Source organism: Podarcis muralis, chromosome 12, assembly GCF_964188315.1.
Source record: "Podarcis muralis chromosome 12, rPodMur119.hap1.1, whole genome shotgun sequence".
NCBI lineage: Eukaryota > Metazoa > Chordata > Lepidosauria > Squamata > Lacertidae > Podarcis > Podarcis muralis.
Window position 1 is genome coordinate 26,329,975 of NC_135666.1, and position 23,228 is coordinate 26,353,202.

General features: G+C 38.0%; 1 protein-coding gene across 2 annotated transcripts in view; it reads left to right on the forward strand.

Annotated features, from left to right (window-relative positions):
- RUNDC3B (RUN domain containing 3B) overlaps positions 1-23,228 on the forward strand; it is a 31,281-nt gene that overhangs the window by 697 nt on the left and 7,356 nt on the right. Inside the window, exons 2-9 of one of the 2 annotated variants that reach the window (XM_028749944.2) lie at positions 3,860-3,975; positions 4,149-4,282; positions 5,736-5,821; positions 6,718-6,807; positions 7,977-8,057; positions 8,599-8,767; positions 10,217-10,374; positions 21,299-21,445. In XM_028749944.2, the coding sequence (XP_028605777.1) occupies positions 3,860-3,975; positions 4,149-4,282; positions 5,736-5,821; positions 6,718-6,807; positions 7,977-8,057; positions 8,599-8,767; positions 10,217-10,374; positions 21,299-21,445 (981 nt within the window). The remainder of the gene's footprint in view (positions 1-3,859; positions 3,976-4,148; positions 4,283-5,735; positions 5,822-6,717; positions 6,808-7,976; positions 8,058-8,598; positions 8,768-10,216; positions 10,375-21,298; positions 21,446-23,228) is intronic. The other variant, XM_028749945.2, reaches the window with a different exon arrangement.

Consider the following 23,228-nt stretch of genomic DNA (forward strand, 5'->3'; position numbering starts at 1 on the left):
CTCTGAATGGTGGTGGGGTGTGTGAAAGGATGCTCAGGGCGCAGCTAAACTCTGCTTAGGTAGACTTCGGGAACAGAATAGGGAATTCCCTCTACTTTTGCATTCGTCTTCTCTCTCTCCTCCCCCTCCTTACACCTTCCTGATGCTGCCCCTTGAGCATCTGTGCAGAACTCTTTCCCATCTTCCTTTCCCATCTGTGAATTTGCTACAGCTAATTGCATGTGCGCTGTTAGATGTGTCAAGTAGGGGATCCTGGACTGGAATGAGATCTGTGTTAGGGCATTTGTATGGTGAGTGAAGGTGTATAGCCTGCCTGATTCTGGCCCCATCAGGTGCTTTTGATGATTCATAGAATTATAGAGTTGGAAGGGACTAGTCATCTAGTCCAACCCCCTGCAATGCAGGAATCTTACGCTCAACATGGGGCTTGAACCCACAATCCTGAGATTAAGAGTCTCATGCTGTACTGACTGTGAATGCCAAGAGAGAAATATTGCTATACTAAGCCCTTGAGTTTGTATTTGCCCCATTAGCAATACAGGATGCAATCTCTCTACCTCGCAGCTCAGTTATACTTGAACCAGATCTCAGCTTGACAACAGTCTGTGTTGAATGTCATGGTACTACTCCAAAGCATATGGAGGGACAGTGGTATTCTATTAATGTGACTAAGGAAATGTGACTAAGGAAAACACGGGGTATGTCTCTGCAGAAGAGAACTGGTGTAACGGTAATGATGACAAGCTCCTATTGCTAAGGGGAGGCAAAACCTTCCCCTTAACACAGATACTGTGTCTGGCTTAGTTCCCATGTGTTTGTGTCCCTGGAGTTCTTCCCCATACAAATGAATGGTTTAGCTTTGCCATTCATTCCATTGGGGGGAGATTAAAGGCTGCTTTTGTGGCACTGTTATAGTAAAGGCAAAAAATGTCTCACACGGAATGGCATAGATTTCACTGAACCATGGTGTGTCACTGCATCTCACCAGGGAGCAGTCTCACCACCCACCTCCATCTTTAATAATGATGTGCATTTTGCTGGTCCATTGATATCAGCCTCTTCCTAGCATATATGTGCTTTCTCTCTGTAATGCTCCGTTCATAACATTCTGTCCAACTCTAGCAGTCTCAGAGTTTGACTATGAATATGAAGTGTTACGTCTATCAAAACATTTGTCTGAGTTCCATAGGACACAAGACATAGGTTGAAGTCTAAGATATAGCTGAGGTAAGGCAAACCTACCATTCTCACCAGACATTGGGATCCCTGAGTGTAGGAGCTTAGTATCTCCCATGTCAGTGAACATCTCACATTTGGTTCTATGGGTAAAAAACCCCCACTCACTTAAGAACAAGGTTGCAGTGGAAGAAAACCTGTCAAGCCACCAGTGGGGATACCATGGGAGCTGCTGTGGTCCAGACATGCATATATGTCAACACTTCCATCCCTTCAGGCTGTATTTGTGGGAGAGGCTTTTCTCTCTCTCAATTATCTATGCAGGTTCTGAGTTGCAAGAAGGGAAAACAGTCCTTATTTCATTGCTGGTATGGGTTTGTGTTTGGTTGAGGGGGATGAGAGGGTGGCTAGGTGTGAAAAAGCCAGATTGGCTCTGTTGCCTTTTCCAGAACAATGGTCTCAGTGCTGGTCTGATGGTATGGTCTAAGGTACCGTAAATGCAGGCATGTAATGGAACTGAAGAAAATAAGGGAAGTGATCAGTCCCCTCTTTGCTCTTCATGTGATGCTCCCTTCCCAAATTAATGACAGACAGAATAGTATTCCTTTTTAAACTTTATTTATTAAATCAATAATATATACTTCAATTACATACACAAATAAAGAAAAACCAATGCATTTGAATGAAAATTAATCATGGATAATACAAATTTGGGTCATTTCATTCACAATCCTGGGGGGTATATTATTACTGAGAGACAGTAATGTATTTTTTTAAAGATTTGTTTTATTGTCTTCCAGGTCTTATGATATTCACACTTAAAGCTGAAAAGTTAATAAATATTCCAAATACTAGTGTATTTTACAGGAAGCATTTGAACATTGCTATCATCATCTGTTGTAAATATATATTACAATCGGGAAGACTTGGCTTAAATGTGGTTATAGCCATATTTATGTTTATGGGTGTTTTTCTTTACCTTTGTGGAATTTCACATGCTCAGCTTCTTGTATAAGCTGGTATGCTAACACTTACACATGCATATGTACACATGTTCCAGAGTCATAGATGGTTGGTAAATTAATGTTGAATGTTCAGGCACAGGAAATTCATTTATGTGTAATGGCATATTCTTGGAACCCTGCACAGGCAAATGTGTATTTCTCTTACAAAAAAAAAGAAGAAGAAAAAGGCTGGCACAGATAAAACTAAGGCTCTAAACATTAATGGTGCCATTACTGTATTCTTAGTTGATCTATTCTGTAGAAATTGCCTTTCATTTAGCTCTATACATTAGAAATAGATTTTTCTGTATTATAGCATGTTAATTGATTATTTTCAGGGTTTTATTATCTCAGAACTATATTTGGGGAGTTTTTTATGTGAACTGGGACACATTGTCATATCAAAATGTGAGTAAAAAAGAATGCTATGGGTGTTGAATTCACATTGTGGGTAACTTTCAGTGAATTTAACACCCACAAACTTGTCATGTCTCACATAATTCAACTGATAGCCCTCTTCAGGTCCTGTTTTTCCTTTTTCATCCTCCAGATTTGTGCCAATTTGTCCTGTATTTAGTTTGTGTGAGAATAGTTTTAAAGTATGAAGAGAGACTAATGCTCTCATCCCCTCTGCTGTAACAGAGAGATAAGATGCATACTTGCTGCCAATATTTGATTTAAAAAAGCCTCAGAACTCAATTCCTAAGCTCTGTTATTCAACACTTGTTCAGTTCTTCTAGCAAAGCTTTGGAAATATGTACTTGCTTGCTCATTTGTAGCAGTCAGAATGGTCTTCAGGCAACCAAGCATAACCTCATCCTTACTTCTGCATATGATTGTGCTCTCTCCTGCCAGATGTATCTACAAATACATCTTTCCATTATGTTTTTTGAATTGGAACAATTAAGTACTGTGCTGTGGCTGCTACATCTGCAGTCCAGGTTTGATACAGACAGGCTGAGTGCCAACCTGACAGCAACAGTAGCTGTGATTCTCCAGTTGAGTAAATGCAGCAATGTACTATAGGTGTTTATCATGCAACTAGTGAGATGGGGATGGGAGGGAGGGAGGTACTATTGTGTATCTGCATGAGTGGTGTTTTACTTTACTTTACCCATTTTATTATTTCGAAGTGTTTAATATCTAACAATTTTTTAAATTTTTTTTTTACAAATTGTGTAGTGTGTACCACTCAGTTACTACTATCTGGTGGAAGAGAAATTAGGGCAAGCTCATTGGCCCCTCCCACATCATTGTGTTCCCATTACCAGATTCATCATCTTCCACATACTAGAAGTCTATCAGGAAGCCTTCTGTGATCATGTAGGCTTCCCATCTGAAGGAGTTTAGAATGCTCTTCTGGGGAACTAACTCAACACTTTGGTTAAATACTTGGGATAATATCCGTTGTAATCTGAACTTCTTAACAGAACAAATATACCACTTTGAAGAGGCACAAATCAACTGCTTGATTGGCTGTGGAGTAAAATATATTTGCATACTAAGGTGGAATATAGTGAAAAAAACTCAAATATTGTTGAAATCTAAATCTATTTGTTTTGGAAATTACAAACATCAGTGGTGTGCTATTGTCAAGAAATATGCTTCTCTAAAATACTATGCTGTCCAACCTGCATTATATTTTAACATAAATTAAACGCATGCTTTTTGTATCTTAGGTTTTCTATCAAGACACTGATTGATCGATCCTGTTTTGAAACTATTGATGATTCTTCTCCTGAATTTAACAATTTTGCAGCCATTCTGGAACAGATTTTAAGCCATAGACTCAAAGGTAACTGTTCTGATTTTATGTTAAATGGCACTGGATCATCTGCCTATACGTTGCAAATATAAATGAGGTTTAGGCTGTTTTAATTGTTATGGCTTCATCATAAAGAACAGACATTTTATCATTCAGGCACATATATTTTAATTGTTTATTTCTCTTTCTGATATTTGTTTCAGGTCAAATCACTTGGTTTGGTTATGAAAGTCCTCGTAGCTTCTGGGATTATATTAAAGTAGCTTGTCGCAAGGTTTCACATAACTGCATCTGCAGCATTGAAAATATGGAAAATGTTAGTTCTTCAAGAGCTAAGGTGAGAAGACTATACATTCATTTTTAAACTTTCTAATTTATAGCTGATGTCCCTATGCTATTTGCTGCTGTTAAACATTTTATATTGATAGATGTATGCAGAAGCTTTCTGTGCTGGTTTATTTTGAGGTACATTAATGCTGTGAACAGATCAGGAACCTTATATTTTATTAAAGCCCGTAAGACTTGTTATATAACTTGACTCATTCATGAGTTTTTGATTCTACCTTCTGTGATGAGCCAAGTGTTGTGTGTTTGCGGTTGCATGTGTGTTTTGGAAAGCAATAGATGATGTTACTGCTCTAACCATGGGTCTGTAAACATGATCATTGCTATCATCAAAATGCTGTTTTAAATACTGCATTTGACCAGATCTCATAACACAAAAACTTTAGTATGAATCTGTTTCTGGTGAGTGTAGGTGTGTATTAATATTTTGAGTTTCATATAACTGCATCTCAAAGGATTCTTAACTTGAAAGTTTCCATATGGTTTCCTGACAAAAACAGAAATAGTACAATAAATTTTATTTTGTATTTCTTAACTTGTTAAAGCAGAAATGTATTGTTCATAACTTTTTTGGGGGGAATGTATGTAAAATCTGTTAAACTGGTAGGACATTGTAGCCCTGTGGATGAAAAGTTAGCCATTCCTGCACATCTATTACCTATTTCCTACTTGTCAGGAACTTTGTTAACAAGAAGAAGAAGAAGAAGAAAAACTTAGGTAAAAGCGGTGGTCACAACTTTCTTAAGCTTAGGTGGGTTGCAGGAATATGTTTTCTGTGAAGACTGCTGTTGGATAATTATATCCTGCTTCTCAGATTAATGATTGTTTCTAGAAACAGTACTGAGTCTGAATGATATAGCCCATTCTACCACCTTATTCTATGGTATATGGAAACAGCCTGGTGTTTGTGATATTTTGGTTTGCCTAAAAAAGATATTGCCCTAGTATTACCATATACAGTGTGCAGTGATGTACATTTATTTAAGGGTGGATGCATGATGCAGGCTGTGTGGTGTGGTGGCATGCGTGAATATGCAGGAGAGAAGTGGTGAGAGTTCAGCTGTCATCTGGTTTGGATGACTTGGAGGAAACCATTACTCCTCTGTGCTTTCATTGTGCACTAACAAATACGTGAAAGAGATTGCTTTAAAAAAAAAACCAAACCCCACCCACCAGAATTGCTTACACTTCTGAGTACTTGCTTATTTTTTAATTTTTTTTTAAAAAAAAATGAAATCCACTGGGGTTTTGCTACAATAAGATTTGTTCACTTTAGACTTAATTTGGGGAGAAATGGACTGCAGGTGAATGATCACCAAATGTGAAGCTTATTGCTATGTTACACTATTGTTTTCCTTCTGTCAGCTTGAATGGTTTTCAGAGATATAAATTGTATTCAGTTGTTCTGTCTAACAATACCTAATTCATGGCTGCTGCTTTTTCAGGGAAGAGCTTGGATTAGAGTAGCGCTTATGGAAAAGCATTTGTCTGAATATATTTCCACAGCTTTGAGAGACTTCAAAACAACCAGGTATTAATCTCCTTTAGTCAACAAAAAATTGAAGTATATTTCAAAAGTTCATCTGTGTAATTCTTTTATTACCCCAACATTTGTTCAATTATTGGGACTTATTCATTTTTCATTTTTCACTTTTCAGCTTTTCACTTTTTGTGCTAAAAATGATTATAGAAGGAAGGTCCTAATTAGCCAGATGTTTATCTTCTCTCTCCCCAGCTGGCTCACTTTGACAGGTTGGTGGGACATCATCTGATATTACAATCACATCAGGTCACTGATATGCGGATGGACCCACCCTCCTGTCAGAGTTGACTTACATTGGTGGGGGTGAGGACAGTAACCAGAAAAGCAGCAGCTATCAGGATGAAACTCATCAATTCAGTCATGTTCTCTGCAGATTTCTGAGCAGGCTTTAACACACCCCATCAGTTGATGAGGGGGGGCAAAATTTTGCTGCCTTGTGGGGAACTGGTGTGCACAAACAATACGGGATTGAACCCCACCCTCATCCATAAGAGATGTCAGTGGATTGACTGGTGGGCATGGTTTTGGAAAAATGGTGTTGCGGGCCAAATTGGATTCCCTGCTTTATATAGTGATGGAATACCAAAATCTAGTACATGCTGGATAATATGTTTCTTTTTTCAGAGTAACATTTTACTTTATACTGGCCAGTTGATGTGATTAAATAGGGTTTAACACTTGCGTGCCCATTTCACAATAGCCTTGAAAACTGTGGGAAGAGTTGATGTTCCAGTTGCAGTGTTGAGCAAAGTAGTTGTGTTAACTTTGTAAATATGAAATTGCTAGCTGACAATGCTGATTGTTTAGTTTGTCTTTAACTTTGTGTAGCTAGCATGTCACTAAAATGGCAGAGAGTATAACTGAACTGGAAATTAATCTTATAGAAGATTCTATGAAGATGGAGCAATTGTCCTGGGAGAAGAAGCAAACATGCTAGCTGGTATGCTGCTGGGCCTCAATGCTATAGATTTCAGGTATTCCTGTGGATTTAAAACTTCTGTGGTATAAGGTTGTTGAAGTATGAGGAGGGGAAGCTTATGAAATTTGGCATTGGCAATAAAGCTAAAAGTTCATAAGCTTATTTTGTCCCATATGTAATTGATTTGTCTTCAATTTTTTGGTGGCATATGTCCTAAAATGCCAGTCTGAAACTTGTATCCTGTTTTAAATCTAGCTTATTGCAGGTACCTTTTCATTATGTTTTTAGTTGTAGAGTTGAGCATATAAGTGCAGCTACTTGCTCAGCATGTACGTATCTCACATTCAGGAAGTTAGCTTTGCTGAATGTCATCAGAAGATGGGAGGAGTGTCTTGTTTTTCCAAGGTAAAACTGGAAATCAACACCAAGTGTTACATCAGATGTAACACTGCTGTGCTTTAGTATTATGTTAACCTTCGCAAGCTTCAGACTTACATGCTCCCTTCTCCTGGCACTCTTGCAAGGAGGAGATCAGAAGCATTTGCTTTCTAGTTTTAAACTGACCACAGATCCCAGTTGAGAGAACTGTGATTAAACAATGGTTCATGAACAAGCCAACATTACAAACCATATTTTTGATCCTGGCTTGTTTAAACTACCCACAGTTTCTGCAATTTCAGATAATGTGGGGAGCTGTGGTTAATTTTAAAATGGAAAATCTCCTTGGGGCTGCATCAAAGGAAGAAAGGGGAGGGTGTGTGTGCAAGTTTGGGAGTCATGCAGATTTATTCATGGAGTGCCAAGTCATAATTTAGTGTTATGATCAATCAATCCCTATTCTGTGACTAAGGGTTTTCTGTTTGCCGCTCAGCACTTTATAGTAACCATAGCTATCTGCCATACCATGGCAGAATTAAATAGTTCCTACTAATACCTCCTCAGTTTTACCTTTGAGAGTGGTAACATCAAGTACAATACAATAATTGTATTGATTTTTTATATATTTATTGAAATAATTATAGACTGCACTTTAATTTAAAATATGACAAGAATTCTTTCTTGATTCAACACAAGCCCAACTTTTCATTACTGAAAATATTTCCCATATCTCCTGTGTACTGGCAATTTTGTGAGAAAATCAAATTATATGCTAAGGTTATTTAGTATTACTATCATTTCATTTTCTTGATTTAATATGATTACTGATTTCTTGCCTTGTATAAGCTTCTGCCTCAAGGGAGAGGGCCTGGATGGCAACTATCCAGCTGTGATAGACTTCACACCTTACCTGAAGTTCACCCAAAGGTACCTTTTTATTCTCGTAATTTCCTCTTGGCTGTAAACTTTAACTTACACCAGGCTAGCTTGACATTTATTTATCACTTCAAACACTTCAAAGTGGTTTTCCACTTGTCCTGTACTTTCTAGTTGTGGGTCCGAGTGGTTTTGCCTTTGCCCCACTGCTTTCCTCTGGAAAACCTCCTTAATGCTAAATTGGAACTAGCTGCAGTCTGCAGAAAACCCAACTGATGTTTGTTCTGATTCAGCACTAAACCACAGGTTTTCCCAGGTGAAAGCGGTGGTGCAAACAGAAGTGTTGTGAACTGCCTTGAGGTCTTCAGATGAAGAGCAGTATACTAAATAAATAAGCCCTAATACTGAGTTCCCAGTGTTTTGCACAAGGAAGAACTTGCAACTTCATGATGCGTTTGTAACAGATTTGAATAATTGCATCCAACCCTACTTAGGGGTCTCTTTCTTCAACAATGGCTTGCATTTCTAAAGCAGAGTCTAGATCTTTCAGCTGAATTTTGCAACAAGCTGTTCTTGGTTCTTGGTCCTTCAGTTCTGACAGCATCAGTAGTGATGAAGAAGAGCTAAGAACACTTGGCAGTAGTGGCAGTGAAAGCAGCACACCAGAAAACATTGGTCCTCCTTTCAACATGGATGAGAACAGCTGGTACAACAAATGCAAACGGGTGGAGCAAAAATACCGCCTCACACTGGAGCAGAAGGTAAAACCTTACTTTGACTGAAAGAAGCTGAAGATATTTGGTGCATTACAATTGTAAATAGAAAATGTTAGAAACTTTATTTTAGAGAAATTTGTTCTTACCATTGGAAAATAATTGCTTTATTTTGGTATGACTTTCCAGATATGGAAACCTTCAGACATGGCTGCTTTAAACAAAAAAGGAGCTCACTAGAAGTATTTCACATTTACTTTCCTCTTGCTGTAAAAGCTCACAACTAGCCTAATGGTAGCACATGACGTCAATATAGATTATATCTCCCAAAATGAGAGTGCTTAGGAAGGACTCAGAAAATAGTAGATTATCTTTCATTTTAAAAAAGAGCAGACAGAAGATCAAAGACTTGACATCCCATCTAGAGAATAGAAGCCTCTAGGATGCATCTCTTTACCCTGGCTTTTGACACTTGAGATGTGTATTTTCAAGACTCACCCTATTCCTGTGACTAATTTGTTTTGCCTGCTCTTAATACTGAATTTTAAATTATTGTAACCCTGGAGCCTGCTGGTGAAGGGTGGGTAGTGAATTTAATAAAAATGATGAAGTTGATGTCACTCTGTGCAAATATTGGGTCTGGCGAAGGAACAACACTGTTGTTTTGGCAATTCATCTGTGCTGAAGCCACGGTTTATTCCACATCTCCCCTCTGCACCCATTGAACATAAGCCTCAGCCACTGATAGAAGCAACTGTGCTTAAAAACACTTTAGCTATAACTACTAAATTTAAAAGACGCTTTGACTATGTTTTAGTAAAAGTGGCAGGTACTTTTTGAAACTACTAATTCAAATTGTTCCTAAAACAATTACTCCTATTGCCTGAGTTGCAAATCTAAAACACTAAAAGTAATGTGGAATGAAAGTTGCAGAACTTTTTCTTCTTCTTGGATGTTTTGTGTCATGTAAGAACATAAAACAGAGGAAGAGCCCTGCTGGATCAGGGCTGAGGTGCATCTAGTCCAGCATCCTCACAGTGGCCAACCAGACAAAGCAGGCATATTAACAGAAAACACCATGGAAGCTTTCCCACCCTTCTGGGGTAACTGCAGCTTTCATTGGTCCGGCTGAACTATTATAATATTCTGAGTCCCAGCTCCTTTAGTAAAACTACACATTAAACACACTCCTGGCAACACACTATAACAATTGGAAGGCTGCCACACCACCTGCTATTAATGGCAGATGTATACCTGACATGTTAATAACAGAACTGTACTGTATACAAAACTACTTATTTGTTAAACAGAATGATTTAAATAGCTTTTTTTATTGATAGTTAATTACCAAAGAATAAGTTTTAACATTTTCTAACTACTTGTTTCAGTATCAAATGCAAGAGAGCTCATCAAAATACTTTTGATAAAATAAATTTTAAAATATTAGTTGCTTGGTTTGCAAATTTTGCAGTACAATTAATACTTATGTGTTTCTAGGGTTATCTAGAAGAGCTAGTACGCCTTAGAGAGACCCAACTGTCTGAATCCATCTCTCAGAAGAAGTTATTGCGTCAGAAGGTAGAAGCTATGGATTTGGCTCATAAAATGGAAAAGGAACAACTTGAGTACATCATTGTGGAACTGCAAGACCAGCTGTAAGTTGGATGCAGTGCAGAGAACTTGATGGAGAAGTAATGTTTTTTGAATAATACTGTAGTTTTTTGGTCATTATATGAAAAAATCCAGCTCATATGTTAATCAAATTCATGTAGTTCAGTTACAAAAACTGAAATTATATTTGAAAATCCTTGGGGGGGGAAACCATTTTTTTATTTATTTCCAAAAATGTATACTGCCCACTATTAAAAAAAAATCATGGCAGTGAACGGCATAAAATACACAATAAAATTACATTCATAAAACAAGTACAAAATACATCACAAATCAAATTAATACATCAGCATAGCTGGATCACCCCTCAGGGAAAACTTGGGTTAAGTTTTAAGATTTAAGCAGGTGCCTAAATGTCAGTGCTGTAGGTGCCTGCCTGATGTTCATTGGAAGCATTTTCCAAAGGACACATGTCACCACACAAAATGTCCTCATCTTAGTGGACATAAGATGAACTGTGGGAGCATACAAAACAACTAAGACTGCCTCTCTTGAAGACTGATGTGCCTGGCCAGTGGCATACAAAGTAAGGAGTTCCCAGAGGTAACTGGTTCCAAGTTGTTCACGGCTTTATATGTCAATAACAAGACCTTAGACTTGACTCGGTAGCATATTGGCAGCCAGTGTAGCACTTTGAACACAGGTGTTATGCACTGTTGATAGGGCATCTGCTATAACAACCTTGCTGCAGATGCCTTATCCAGTCTTAAGGGAAGGCCCACAAAGAGGGCATTGCAGTAATCCAATCTAAACTGAATGCCTGGACTACAGTAGCTAAGCTATGGTATCTACCAGTCCAGGAATAGTTGGAGCTGTTGCGCCAGCTGACATCCAGGGGCAGTCCTAAGCTACACACCTGCTTCTTCAGAGGGAGAGTAACCTCACCCAGAAGAGGCAGCTAACCTATTTTCTGAATCTGGGAACCTCTCGCCTACAGAGCTTTTACCAGCTTTCTTTATTGGTCCTCATCCAGCCCACCACTGTTCCCAGGAACTGATCCAGCTTCTGTGCTGCTACACCTGAGTCAGATGTTTTGGAGAAGTAGAATTGGGTGTCATCAGTATATTGGGTGCCAGCAACATGTTGACACTGTGTTCCAAATGGCTTCTGCTCCCAGGAGATTGGCCAATAGATTTCTCTGAATGGGTACAAATTTCTTCATATCACAAGAACAAATACAATGACAACATAGCAATCTGAATTGCATGAAAAAGATTGCCCTAGGCAAAAGTTACTCATCTTATGACCTCTGTGGAAACTGCAGAGGCAACCCTTGTAAGCTCCCAAAGTTCTTTAAAAGCATAAGCCACTGTCCCTTTCTTTCAGCTAATCCAGGGGCACAGGTTCCAGTGGGCATGTGGGCCACTCACTTGTCAATCACTTGACATCACATCAGGTGACCTGTTTTTGCCTGCGTAGTTTGAAATAAAGCTATACAGATAAAGACCCAGCACTGTCCACTGATTCTGAGGGCTTGCAAGGCTCTGTGAATGGAGCTCTGCACAGGGCTGCAATCCTCTTTGGGCCCAGTCTTTGCCTGCTTTGTAGGGCAGGTGAGCATGGCTTTGTCAAAACAACCTTCCAGAAGAGGTTTGGTGAGTCTGTTTAGGCCTGTGCTAATGGCTTCCCTGTCATTCCCCATGTTGTGGGAATGGGATTTATTTCTTCTTATTAAGAGATCTAGAGAGGGTTTTCCTTTAGTCTGTTGCCAGTTGTTGGAATGAACATATCCTAGACTCGAGGGCCTTTCAGAAGAGTCACTCAGAATAAATTGGAATAGGAATGGAATCCCCGCCTCGACATATGGATTCCATATTCTCCAATAAAAGTGTATAAACAACTGCATACTAATTTCCATATTATGATGTATAAGATTAAAAGGTAAAGGGACCCCTGACCATTAGGTCCAGTTGTGACTGACTCTGGGGTTGTGGTGCTCATCTCGCTTTATTGGCCAAGGGAGCTGGCGTACAGCTTCTGGGACATGTGGCCAGCGTGACTAAGCCACTTCTGGCGAACCAAAGCAGTGCACGGAAACGCCGTTTACCTTCCTGCTGGAGCGGTACCGATTTATCTACTTGCACTTTGACGTACTTTCGAACTGCTAGGTTGGCAGGAGCAGGGTCCGAGCAATGGGAGCTCACCCCGTCATGGTGATTCGAACTGCGACCTTCTGATCGGCAAGTCCTAGGCTCTGTGGTTTAACCCACAGCGCCACCCACCTCCCTATGTGTAAGGTTGGGTATAAGCTATTATTATTATCACCCTTCATCCAAAGATCACAGGGTAGGTAATAACCTAAAAATACAAAATAAGAACACAAAATACACAATAAATCAAAAAAACAAGCCAGCAACCCCCCTCCCTGCCCACAAACCTATTTAAAGGGCCTAAGGCCTGGTTGAAGAGATGTTTTCACCTATTGCCTAGAGAGATATGTAATGAGGGTGCCAGGTGATCCTCCCCTGTCTGAGGAGAGCATTCCAGAATGGGGAGCCACTGCAGAGAAGGCCTGTTCTCATGTTGCCACCCTCTGGACTTCTTATAAAGGAGGCTCATGAAGAAGGGCCTCAGATGGTGATTTCAGGGTCCAGATTGGTACATATGGGTAGAGGTTAAAGCTATTCTAGCTTTAGATAAGACAATGCATGTGACTCTTGAGATATTTTTCTTGGCAGGTTTACTTGCCTTGGACAATGTATAAAGGTTTGACTTACTAGATACTTCATTTTGAACAACTTTTAATTCTCATTCAAATTTAAAGATACCACATTATTAGAAATTTGTCAAAGATTTGTTAACTGAGATTGATGACACCTAAGTGCTGCAGTTATAGTTGCAGTGATACTTAGGTAGATATGTAATATTTTCTTCTTTATATAATTTTATTAATTTTTCATTAATAACAATCCAATGTATTAATACAATACCAAATCATAATTCAATTAAAAAAGCCAATTGTCAGATTCCAGATTAAACATTTTGGTCGACTTCCCAAAGTCATGTTGACTTCCCATGTTAGGAGATTTTTAGGAGATGTTGATTCCTTGTTCCCACTCCAATCTCCTTATTTAATCCAAATAATACAGTTCTGATGTGGATCCTTTATTTTAACAGCCACTGATGTGTTGACTTTTGTTCATATTTATCCTTTAATTTGCAATTTGCATATCCTTTAATTTGCAAGTATATCTGGTAACTCTGTGTGGAATGTTTTTTTTAAAAAAACGTTCAACCTTCCTTTCTTGTTGCAATCAATCATTTTCAGCATTTCCTCCCCGTCCCCACTCCAAGGACTCAATTTTACTGCGTAGTGACCTTTCACCATCTTGCTTTTCTTAAAACTGAAAGTGGTCTGAAGTCTGGCGATTCCTCCAGCCTCACTTCCAGTGTTTTCTTCGAATTCTTTCCCATCCAATAACAAGCTGATATCTTATCAACACCATAGTAAATCAAAGTTCAAGTCCTCCATAGGAGGGTATTGCCACAGAACATCCCAATATTTTCCACACAGTTCCATTTTTTCAATTAATCCATAAGCATTATAAAGTCCTTGTTAATTCCCTCTTGCAGTCCATTATTAATTGCAATCCATTAATAATTGCAATCCATTAGTAGCTAATTTTCTTCTTTGGTGAAGAGTTGCCAAATCATAAAACAGCATAGTAAATATGTACTGTACTGTTGAAAGTATGAAATTTTTAAATGCCCCCTTAACAGTAATTTTTTTTTTTTACTGGCTTCTTAGATCTCAGGGGGTTCTCAATTAAAGACTTGAGCTAGCACAAGCAGATTCCACCCCATGTCCCCAGATCTGATTTAGAGATGCATGATGGAAGGAGATGGAGAGAGGGTTCAATATTCTTAAGGAAATATGTTGATCTTTCTTAAAACTATATATAGAGTGTACTTCATGCATAGTGTTTTGTTTAGCTGCGTCACCTTTTCATGTAATATGTGCTTACAAATCATGTGTAATCTGTAGAATCTGTGCTTCTAGCCAGAAGTGGGTAGAAGGTTAAAGTTCAGATAAAATTTGTTCCAGCCTTTTTACTTTCATATATCATTTTAAAGAATATGACTACTCATGTGATTCATCCTTTTCCTTCTTTTTAAGACAACCCAGCTTGATTTTTATCACCTGTCTCCAGTTATGATGATAAGAACATAATGGCCTGCTGGATCAAGCCAATGACCCATTTCATCCAGCAGTTTGCTTCCACAGTGGCCAGCCAGAAGCTTGCGGGAAGCAGCAGCTCATATTTGTCACTAGTTTGGCATATTCTGAATTTGAACATACTAAATCCTAGTAACAACCTAAAAGGCCCCCTCCCTTTATTTTGCATTATCTGTATGTAAGTAGAATTACATTCTAGATACAGTTCTGGCACCTAAATATTCATCTCATCATTTGATCTTAAACAGGAGTGGGCAGCTTAAATTATAAAGATTGTGTCAGTGGGGGCCATTCTAGAATGCTTTTCACAAGCAAGATGTGCATAATAAAATTGCCTTTTTTCTTTCTTAGCCCATGCTTTAGATGCTTGGTGCAGCTCTATGTGGACCTCTGGTTAATTGTGATGTTAGCTCTTTTATTAGCATTTTTTTGATACTGCATTAGTCAGATTGTTGTGAGTCATGGTTTACTTAATATGAATCATATTTTTAGCTGCGTAGCTGTAATGCTCTGGAGAATATACTGCCATAGTTGCTTTGCATTTAGGTATAGTCTCTGTAAGAAGATAACGGGCTTTAAAGATCTGAGTGGCAGACAATATTCATTCATATATATACATATACACACACACACACACACACATATATATATATACACACATATATACATATATATATATATATATATATACACACATATATACATACATATATATATATATATATACACACATACATACACACACACACACACACACACACATATATATATATATATATATATATATATATATATATATATATCAGAAGAAACAGTAGATAATATTTGATTGGTTATTTAACAGCAGTTAAGCAGCTAAGTTAGTAGAACACTATCAGGTGCATATTGAGAGTTGTTTTTTGAAAATGTGTTAATGAAGTTACCTTTTGCTAGCATATTCCATTGAAACATTAAAGGTATGTGTTGTTCATATAAGAAAAAGACAATTTTTAAAGCAATCTGTCAGGTCTTTTACCTCTACTTCAGATTTTCCTTAAAAGAATAACTTAAGAATGGTAGGGAACAGTTGTTTGAAGCTAATGGCCAGTCAAACTCCCCCAGGTACTCAGAACTGTACTGAAAATTTAAGTGGTATAGCAGAACATTCTGTACTTGAAACAGATGCTTAGCAACAGTTGCGCATTCTGTTAGCGATTTGAAAAATGTGTAATTGGTACTTTGGCAGTTTCTATTATGATTGGGAGGTGTGAAGAATAGATCACAGTTCATGGAAAGCATTGTCTTTTAAAACATGACTATGACATATTTGTTAAAAATCCAGTTGTTGTTTTTTTACTATAAATGTCTGTTCTGGTTCTCTTTGCTCTTTGTCCTCAACTTTGATCTCGGCAGCTAGCCACTAAATGCCATGGCATTTGAATCAATTCAGACTGTTCAGGCTGTTTTTCTTTGATAGAGGTTTAAAAATTAAATATGGTTATGACTCACTGTCAGTGTGACAGAAGAGATTTAAAATTACAGGCTGGGATTTAAACTTAAATGTGATTACATGACTCATTATTTGATGAAACCGCTTGATTTTAAAAAAAGATAATGCCAGAAATGAAACCCAAAACCTTAATCCTCAACTGTGTCCTATACATAAGAGGTAATGTAAATGGCATAGTATTTTAAGTGCTCAACATTTTAAAATTATTTACAAAAGTATACTAAGTAGTGACAGAATTCACATGGCGATCATGGTCTAAAATTGTGAACAGTCTAAAGCATTCCTGTTCAGTTGAAGAATCTAGCCCTTAAGCAAATTTTTAGTAAAATACCCCTCTGAAACAGATTATGCAGAAAATTGTCAAAATAATTGCATAAAAATATTGCACATTAAAATTGTGGAGATAAGATACGACTTTAAATGCAGTTAAGTTGTAACAGTTTGTATAGTTATAAAATGGAGAATGCAAGTGTTTGCATATTAAAGCTGGAAAATAAAGCTGGTCTACTTCTGAGAGTGGCACTCAGGCATAAAAAGCCCCATTAATTTGTTTTTCATAACCAGGAAGGCTCAAATATAATAATATTTGTAGGAATCTGTGAAAAGTTGTGTTTCACTTGTGTTCTTGTGAGTAAGGATATTAATCTGTATGAATAACATTTACGTTCTGCCCTACCCCAGTCAATGGGGTGGGGGCAATACCTTAAATATATAAACTTGGCCATCTACTTTATTATCAGGGAGTTTTACCTGGACACATCCTCTTATGATCTGATATTATCAAGACCAGGTGTATGTCTTGTGTCTTCAAGGAGTTGTGCTTTTGGTTTAGTGGGCCCAACACCCTCCCATTAGAAAGCAGGCAGGCACTATTCCTGTTAAGTTTCAGAATCCCGTTTAATTTTTTTAATTTCAAAAGGCCTTTGAATTATGAACACAATTTTATGTTGTTTTCAGACGTTTTAACATATTTCTTGAATTTCTGTGTATTGTATGGCTGAGGCATATAGTGAAAAGCTGCAATTGATTACATAGAATAATCCCCCCTCTGAAGTAGATGTTAGATTATTCCATTGCTGCTGGCCAGCAGTATTAAGTTTCTTGGTATTTGCTGCATCTTCTGCTTTGCACATTCTGCCATGGCAAAAAGAGCCAAGCAAGCTCTTTTCATTTTTGCCCAGTTTGCCTTCACCAGTCATGGATCGATAGATTGTTTTGTGATATAGATATTTAATGAATTTGGACTGCTTTCTGTACAAATCCCAGGTACACGAAAAATCATTGGCAATGGGTGGGGGTGGGGGAGAATCCTAATCCTTGTTCTGACTATATTGTATTCTTTTAATTTCATTATATATATTTTATTGTTGATTTAGGATTCCTTATCCTGAAATCAGCTCTTACAGATGTTGTTCTTGCATAAGAGGAATGTGAAAAGGGGGAAATGTAGCTTGTGGTAATAGCAGGGAACAGGTGCATTTCTTTATGATTAAGATTTACTGTTTAATTGCAGATTGACTTTATTGATCTTGCTTGAGGTTAGATGGCACCTTGGGGTTCTTATTTAGAAGCCATCTGGGCATTGAGGGATATATAAATTAATAAATGATACGCCTTGTATGTGCTGCTTCTCTGGGTTTGCACATTCTTCTGTACTATTCTCTGTTCCTACTTTTTGCTGTTTGACATTACAAATACATTGCCAGGTTTTGAGCAGATACTCATGATGTCATAGTTCTCGCCCTTTCACCAGAGAGTGTTTTAAGTAACTTCAACAGAGTTACTTTTTTGTTTTCTTTCCTACGCCTACAGAGGAAGCAGTTTTTGCTTAAATATTACACTGTAATAGGGATGTATGGGATGTTAGTGGAGGCTTTCTGAGCAGACGAGACCAATGGTGGGTTCAACCATCAAGAAGGTGGTTTCTGCATGTGCTGTAGAGGGAAGTGTGGGGCAGATGGGGCTCGTCAACCTGGGAAGGTAGTACATTCAGGAGAAGAAAAGGCTAAGGAGTAAAACCTGCACAAATACTGAGTAGAGTCCCTAAGACGGTTGGATGGCTCCTTGTACGCCTCCTTCTGACAACTCCTGCAGCCAAGCTGGTGCTAAATGTATTGCTCTGCTTTCCTTTGGACCACAACAGCAAAACCAAGGTCTTGTCACCTCCATATACACTGCCCAAGCTTGCGCCCCGAGGCGCACTCTGTTGTCTCTTGAGACAGATGGGTGCCAGAAGCATTGCAATATAATGTTACTAAATGGTCAATAGTATGGGATGAGGAATGAGTAAAAGAGTATTTGAAAATCTTGCATAAAAAAATAAAAGTTGAATATTTTTCTTTTGAAAACAAGCACATATGTGAAAGCCCATGTTGCCTGGTGTGTAACAACATATAAAGGATTCTTTATGGCAAAACATTGTGTGGTTTGTCATAATGCTTATTAATCCATTTTTACACGCTTTGTATCACACCAAAGTTCAAGCTGGTTTATAAAAATCAAAATCTAGTGCGAACCTAAGAATAATACCAATTTAAAATACAATAAAGATAAAGGTTCAAAACAGCACTGCAAAATAGCCTTAAACAGCCCAACGTCTATCTGCAATTAAACCTGCCAATGTTCTTACTAAATGGAAAGTTTTTTGACTGAGACTTTTTGTAGATGCAATAGGAAGTACTGAAAGCACACGGGTGCCTATGGGTGTTGGAAACTCATGCCTTAGCAAATTAAAATGGTTTTTCCTGGCATCTAAAACAAATCAAAGTAGGTTCAAAGTAAATATGTTTGGAGATAACATCATACAATCAGGATGCTGCAACTGATAACCACTGTCCTTATGATTACCACCTAATCCCATAATATATGGCATGTGTATATTACACTACTAATAAATTTTTCATGGCTACTACTTGCAGAAAAATGTATTAATCTGACTTAATAGTATGTGGAAAAATTATTTCCAGGATCAGTATTCCTGTGAAACAGCTGCTTCTGGTGCCAGTTTCCCTCCATATGTATATCATTTTTAAAAACAAAACAGAATTGGGTACACTGTCACTTTTAACTGCAGACACGAGCATATTTAAGGCAACAATGAGTACCAGTTTACCTAGAAGTAAGTTCCATTTTGAGTAGACCTGTACAGTGTAGGTTTGTGCTGTAAGGCTGGGTTTATTATTTTCAGGAAGCATACAGATACATGCCAGCAATCTGAATTTAGTCTTAAAATAGCTATGAACAATTGAAATGTGGATTTGGTATGTAACAGTTGGCATATTTGGAGCCACTTGCAGAAACAGCCTTATCTTGGCTTACTACTTGTGGCTTCCAGTAGCACCTTAAAGACCAACTAAGTTAGTTCTTGGTATGAGCTTTCGTGTGCATGCACACTTCTTCAGATACACTGAAACAGAAGTTGCCAGATCCTTCTATATAGTGAGAAGGTGGGGAGGGGTATTACTCAGAGGAGGGTGGGGATGGGTGATTGGCAGATAGCTGTGATGAGCCTGTTGACGACTATTAACGACTGCAGTAGGTCTTACAGGAAAAAGCAAGGGGTGAGAAGGTGAAAAATGGCTTTGTCATGTATAGTGAGATAAGAATCCAATGTCTTTATTCAGGCCAGGTGTTTCCATGGTTTTAAGTTTGGTAATGATTTGCAATTCAGCAGCTGCGCAGGCCTTGCCCACCAGCCCTATATACAATGCCATGGTTTAGATGAATTAGTGCTGTGTAAGATAAGACCACTGATTTATATTTTACATGTATGCCCAGAACTTTTGCTAATCTCGTTTATTTTCTGTTCCTTGGGGAGACTGGTAACAAGTCTCCCAAGAGTGACAATTCTGGGAAATACCCTGAGCAGAAAACTATGCTGCTTGTCAATAACTAGAATTCTACTATTGTCATCTCCTCCATAAATCCACAGTCTTGGATTCCCTTAGTTTGTTGGGTTTTTGTTTGCTATTGGGAGTTCTGACACTATACTAACATGTAGTTAGAGGCAAATAACACACCACATGCATCGTTGCATGGGCTCACATCCATGACATTTGAAATTTCAACAGATTTGAGTCATCAAGGTGGTGCTGACAACTCATTCCATAGAGAGGGGATATGTGAAGGAGATTTATCCAATAGGAGAATTCATAGTACTGGTAAGTAATCAAGCTATGGCTGTCCTCTTAAGTTAAAAACACTCCCAGTCTTTTCCCATGTTAAATACTTTCCCCACTGTGAAGTATACCTGCTTTTGATCTTACAGAAATGACACTTTTTCTGTAACTTTTCTGACCTGAGATGGTGAACTTATTTTCAAAATGATACAAATTACTTTTTTACTTAAGTCACTTTCTCTGTGTCTTTACTCTTATTTGGCTTTCTTGCTGTTTTTTTGCCTATGTGTCAGGTATAACTCATAGGTAATACATTGAGACACACATATAGATCCCAAATTAAGTATTTTTCTTTACAGTAGTAGAAGTAAAATTGCACAGTGCAATATAATCAACCTGTTTAGGAGGTACACAATGCAGTTTTTGAAGAACACCACTAGAAAATAAAACTACATTAAGTTTGCCATGAGTAACTGTATGGAAACCTTCATTAACACATTTTTTCTTTTAGTTTTGCCCCAGAAAAGAATTAATATAAAGTAGCACTTAAAATTCTCTACTTGGTTTGTTTTCCAGGATGAAATAAAAGTGAAAAACAATAGGTACTTCAGTTGCAATGCAGCTGTTAACGGCATTTTTGTACCTTGTGTAGTTCTATTGACAACCACACTTCTGCTTGAAAGAAATGTGAAATTGGACTTTAATCTGGACTCTCCTACAGACTGCTGATATAGGCAGATCAATTTGTTTTAGAGCTTAATACCTTGATTTCTTCTTTTGTAAAAGTTATAAATTAAGAACTTAGAACTTGCTCTGTTTGCTAACTGAAAACTGAGGATAATATTTGCTGTTTAAGAAGTAGTATTTAACTCATTGCTTTTATTTCTACATTATTTGCAGTTCACTGGTCACCTTGTATACTGTAGTGTAAGTCTCTCTCTGTACAGTTCCTTTCAGTTTTTTGTTTTGTTTTCAGTACTAACACTCTGATTGAGAAGTCTCCTAGGAGGAAAGGTGCTTTAAGAATAGCATGCTAGCAGGTGATCTTCCAAGAATGAGCCTATTTTCTTCCTGTGATTTAAGACATTACTTCTAATGGCATCAAATTCACTGTGTGTTCACAGAACTGTGCTAAAGAATAATGATTTAAGATCAAGACAAGAATTAACCACCCATCTCACCAATCAGTGGCCTTCCCCAGGAGCTCTGGATGTTAATGCTGTTGCCTTGGATACACTACTTTATCGAAAGCAAAATAAGCAATGGGATGAGTAAGTTGAAATATTTGTGCAGTGCTCCTAGAGATCCCAGAAATTTCATTCTCCCCACCCCCACTCTAGTGCATCTTGTCAACCAGATTATGTATGTGTTTAAGGGGGAAACTGGTAGATAACATTAGAAAGCAGAATAGAATTATATAGTAGCATATTTATCTTAAACACATTAGGTTGTCTGCAGCTAAGTCATGCCCATGAGTACAGATGCATTGGAATCAATGGACAAATTAGACAAGTATATTGAGTTCAGTAAGTCTTCTCTGAGTATGACGTAGTTGGATGCAACCCATCTGCTATAACAAATCATACTCATAAGCACATAATACTTTTTGGGTGGTATCTAAGTCATACTCTGTTTAGACTCTTTGAAATCAATTTCAATAAACTTAAGTTAGTCATGACTGAAGTCCATTGATTTCAATGAGTTTGCTCAGAGAATCACTTAATACAAAGTATTTTACATACATTTCCAGCAAATCTTAGAATAACCTTTATTATCTATTTTACTCCACAGTACCTCGTTTACATGCTGCATTAAACCATAGTTTAAATCAAGCTACAGTTTAATGAATAAGCAGCATGCTGGTGCAGAGTGTTCATGGTTTCTTGCTGGCTGGCTGTTCTTGATTTATTTAGAGGAGAGGAGCTATGAACCCAGATTCAGAGCAACATAAGCCAGAATCTGGTTTGTTTGGTCTGCAGCACGAGAGGAACAGGAGTGATGAGGAGTACCATGGTAACTTTTGAGTATGATAATTGTTGCTCATTCACATTGCTTTGAACTATGGATTAACGTGATGTAACTGAACCAATGCAAATTGTTCTGCATAATGAGTTTAAGACGGGGTTGTTGTTGTTGTTACTGGCATTTTTATCCCACTCTTTATCCAAAAAAGGTTCCCAGAGTGGTTTACAAATATCAGTGAAGTTTTATCAACTGTAGTTAAGGACATACTAAATTTGTCTGGAGTGTTCATTAGGATCATCATACCTTTAATGAAGGTTAACAGTAGTCAGACGTAATGGAGAGAGAGTGGGGGTTTCCCATACAAGATGTGGCAGGGGCATGATTCCACAGCCTGATCCCTTTATCAGCAGTGGGCAACATGCGCTCTTCCAGGACTTGTTAGACTCTAACTGCCATCAACCCATCAGCATGAGCAATGGGAGTTGTAGTCTAACAACACTTGGAGGGCCACAGGTGTATGTTCTTGCTATATAGTTCAGCCTTAAGTCATCTTCAGCCTTTAAAATTTATTAGAATTATATTTTCATATTAAAATGGAAGTGCCTAATTGCATTATTACCTCAAATTTGCTGAGATTTCACTTGGATGCTGATTTCACTTTGAATTTAGCATCCCATGTTACATTCTGCAACATAAAGGTTGGTCTAAAATTTATAGGAACATGGAGTGGAATCAGATTTGTTCCCTTGCACTCACAGAAGGGCTTTTGATCCAGTGTTGTCTGGAGGAGGAGCAGGTACTTTGGGCCACTGCAACATTTGCAGACCCCAGTCCCCCCTAAAAATCCATTCCAGAGAGTTGAAGGACCTTCCAGAGCAAGGTGCAAGGTGGCATGGGGTAGAGCTATTAGGGAAAGGAGGAACTGGCAACATTTGCTTCCCCTCTACATTCTGTTGTTGGTGAAGCTCATTAGTATGGGTTATGCAGCACCACCTTGTGGTCGAGGCATTAAAGTGTTGATTAGGAAAGTAACCAGCTTCCAGAATTCAGTTTGCTTTCCTGCCTTGAGTCGAGCTGTCACTGTTCTTT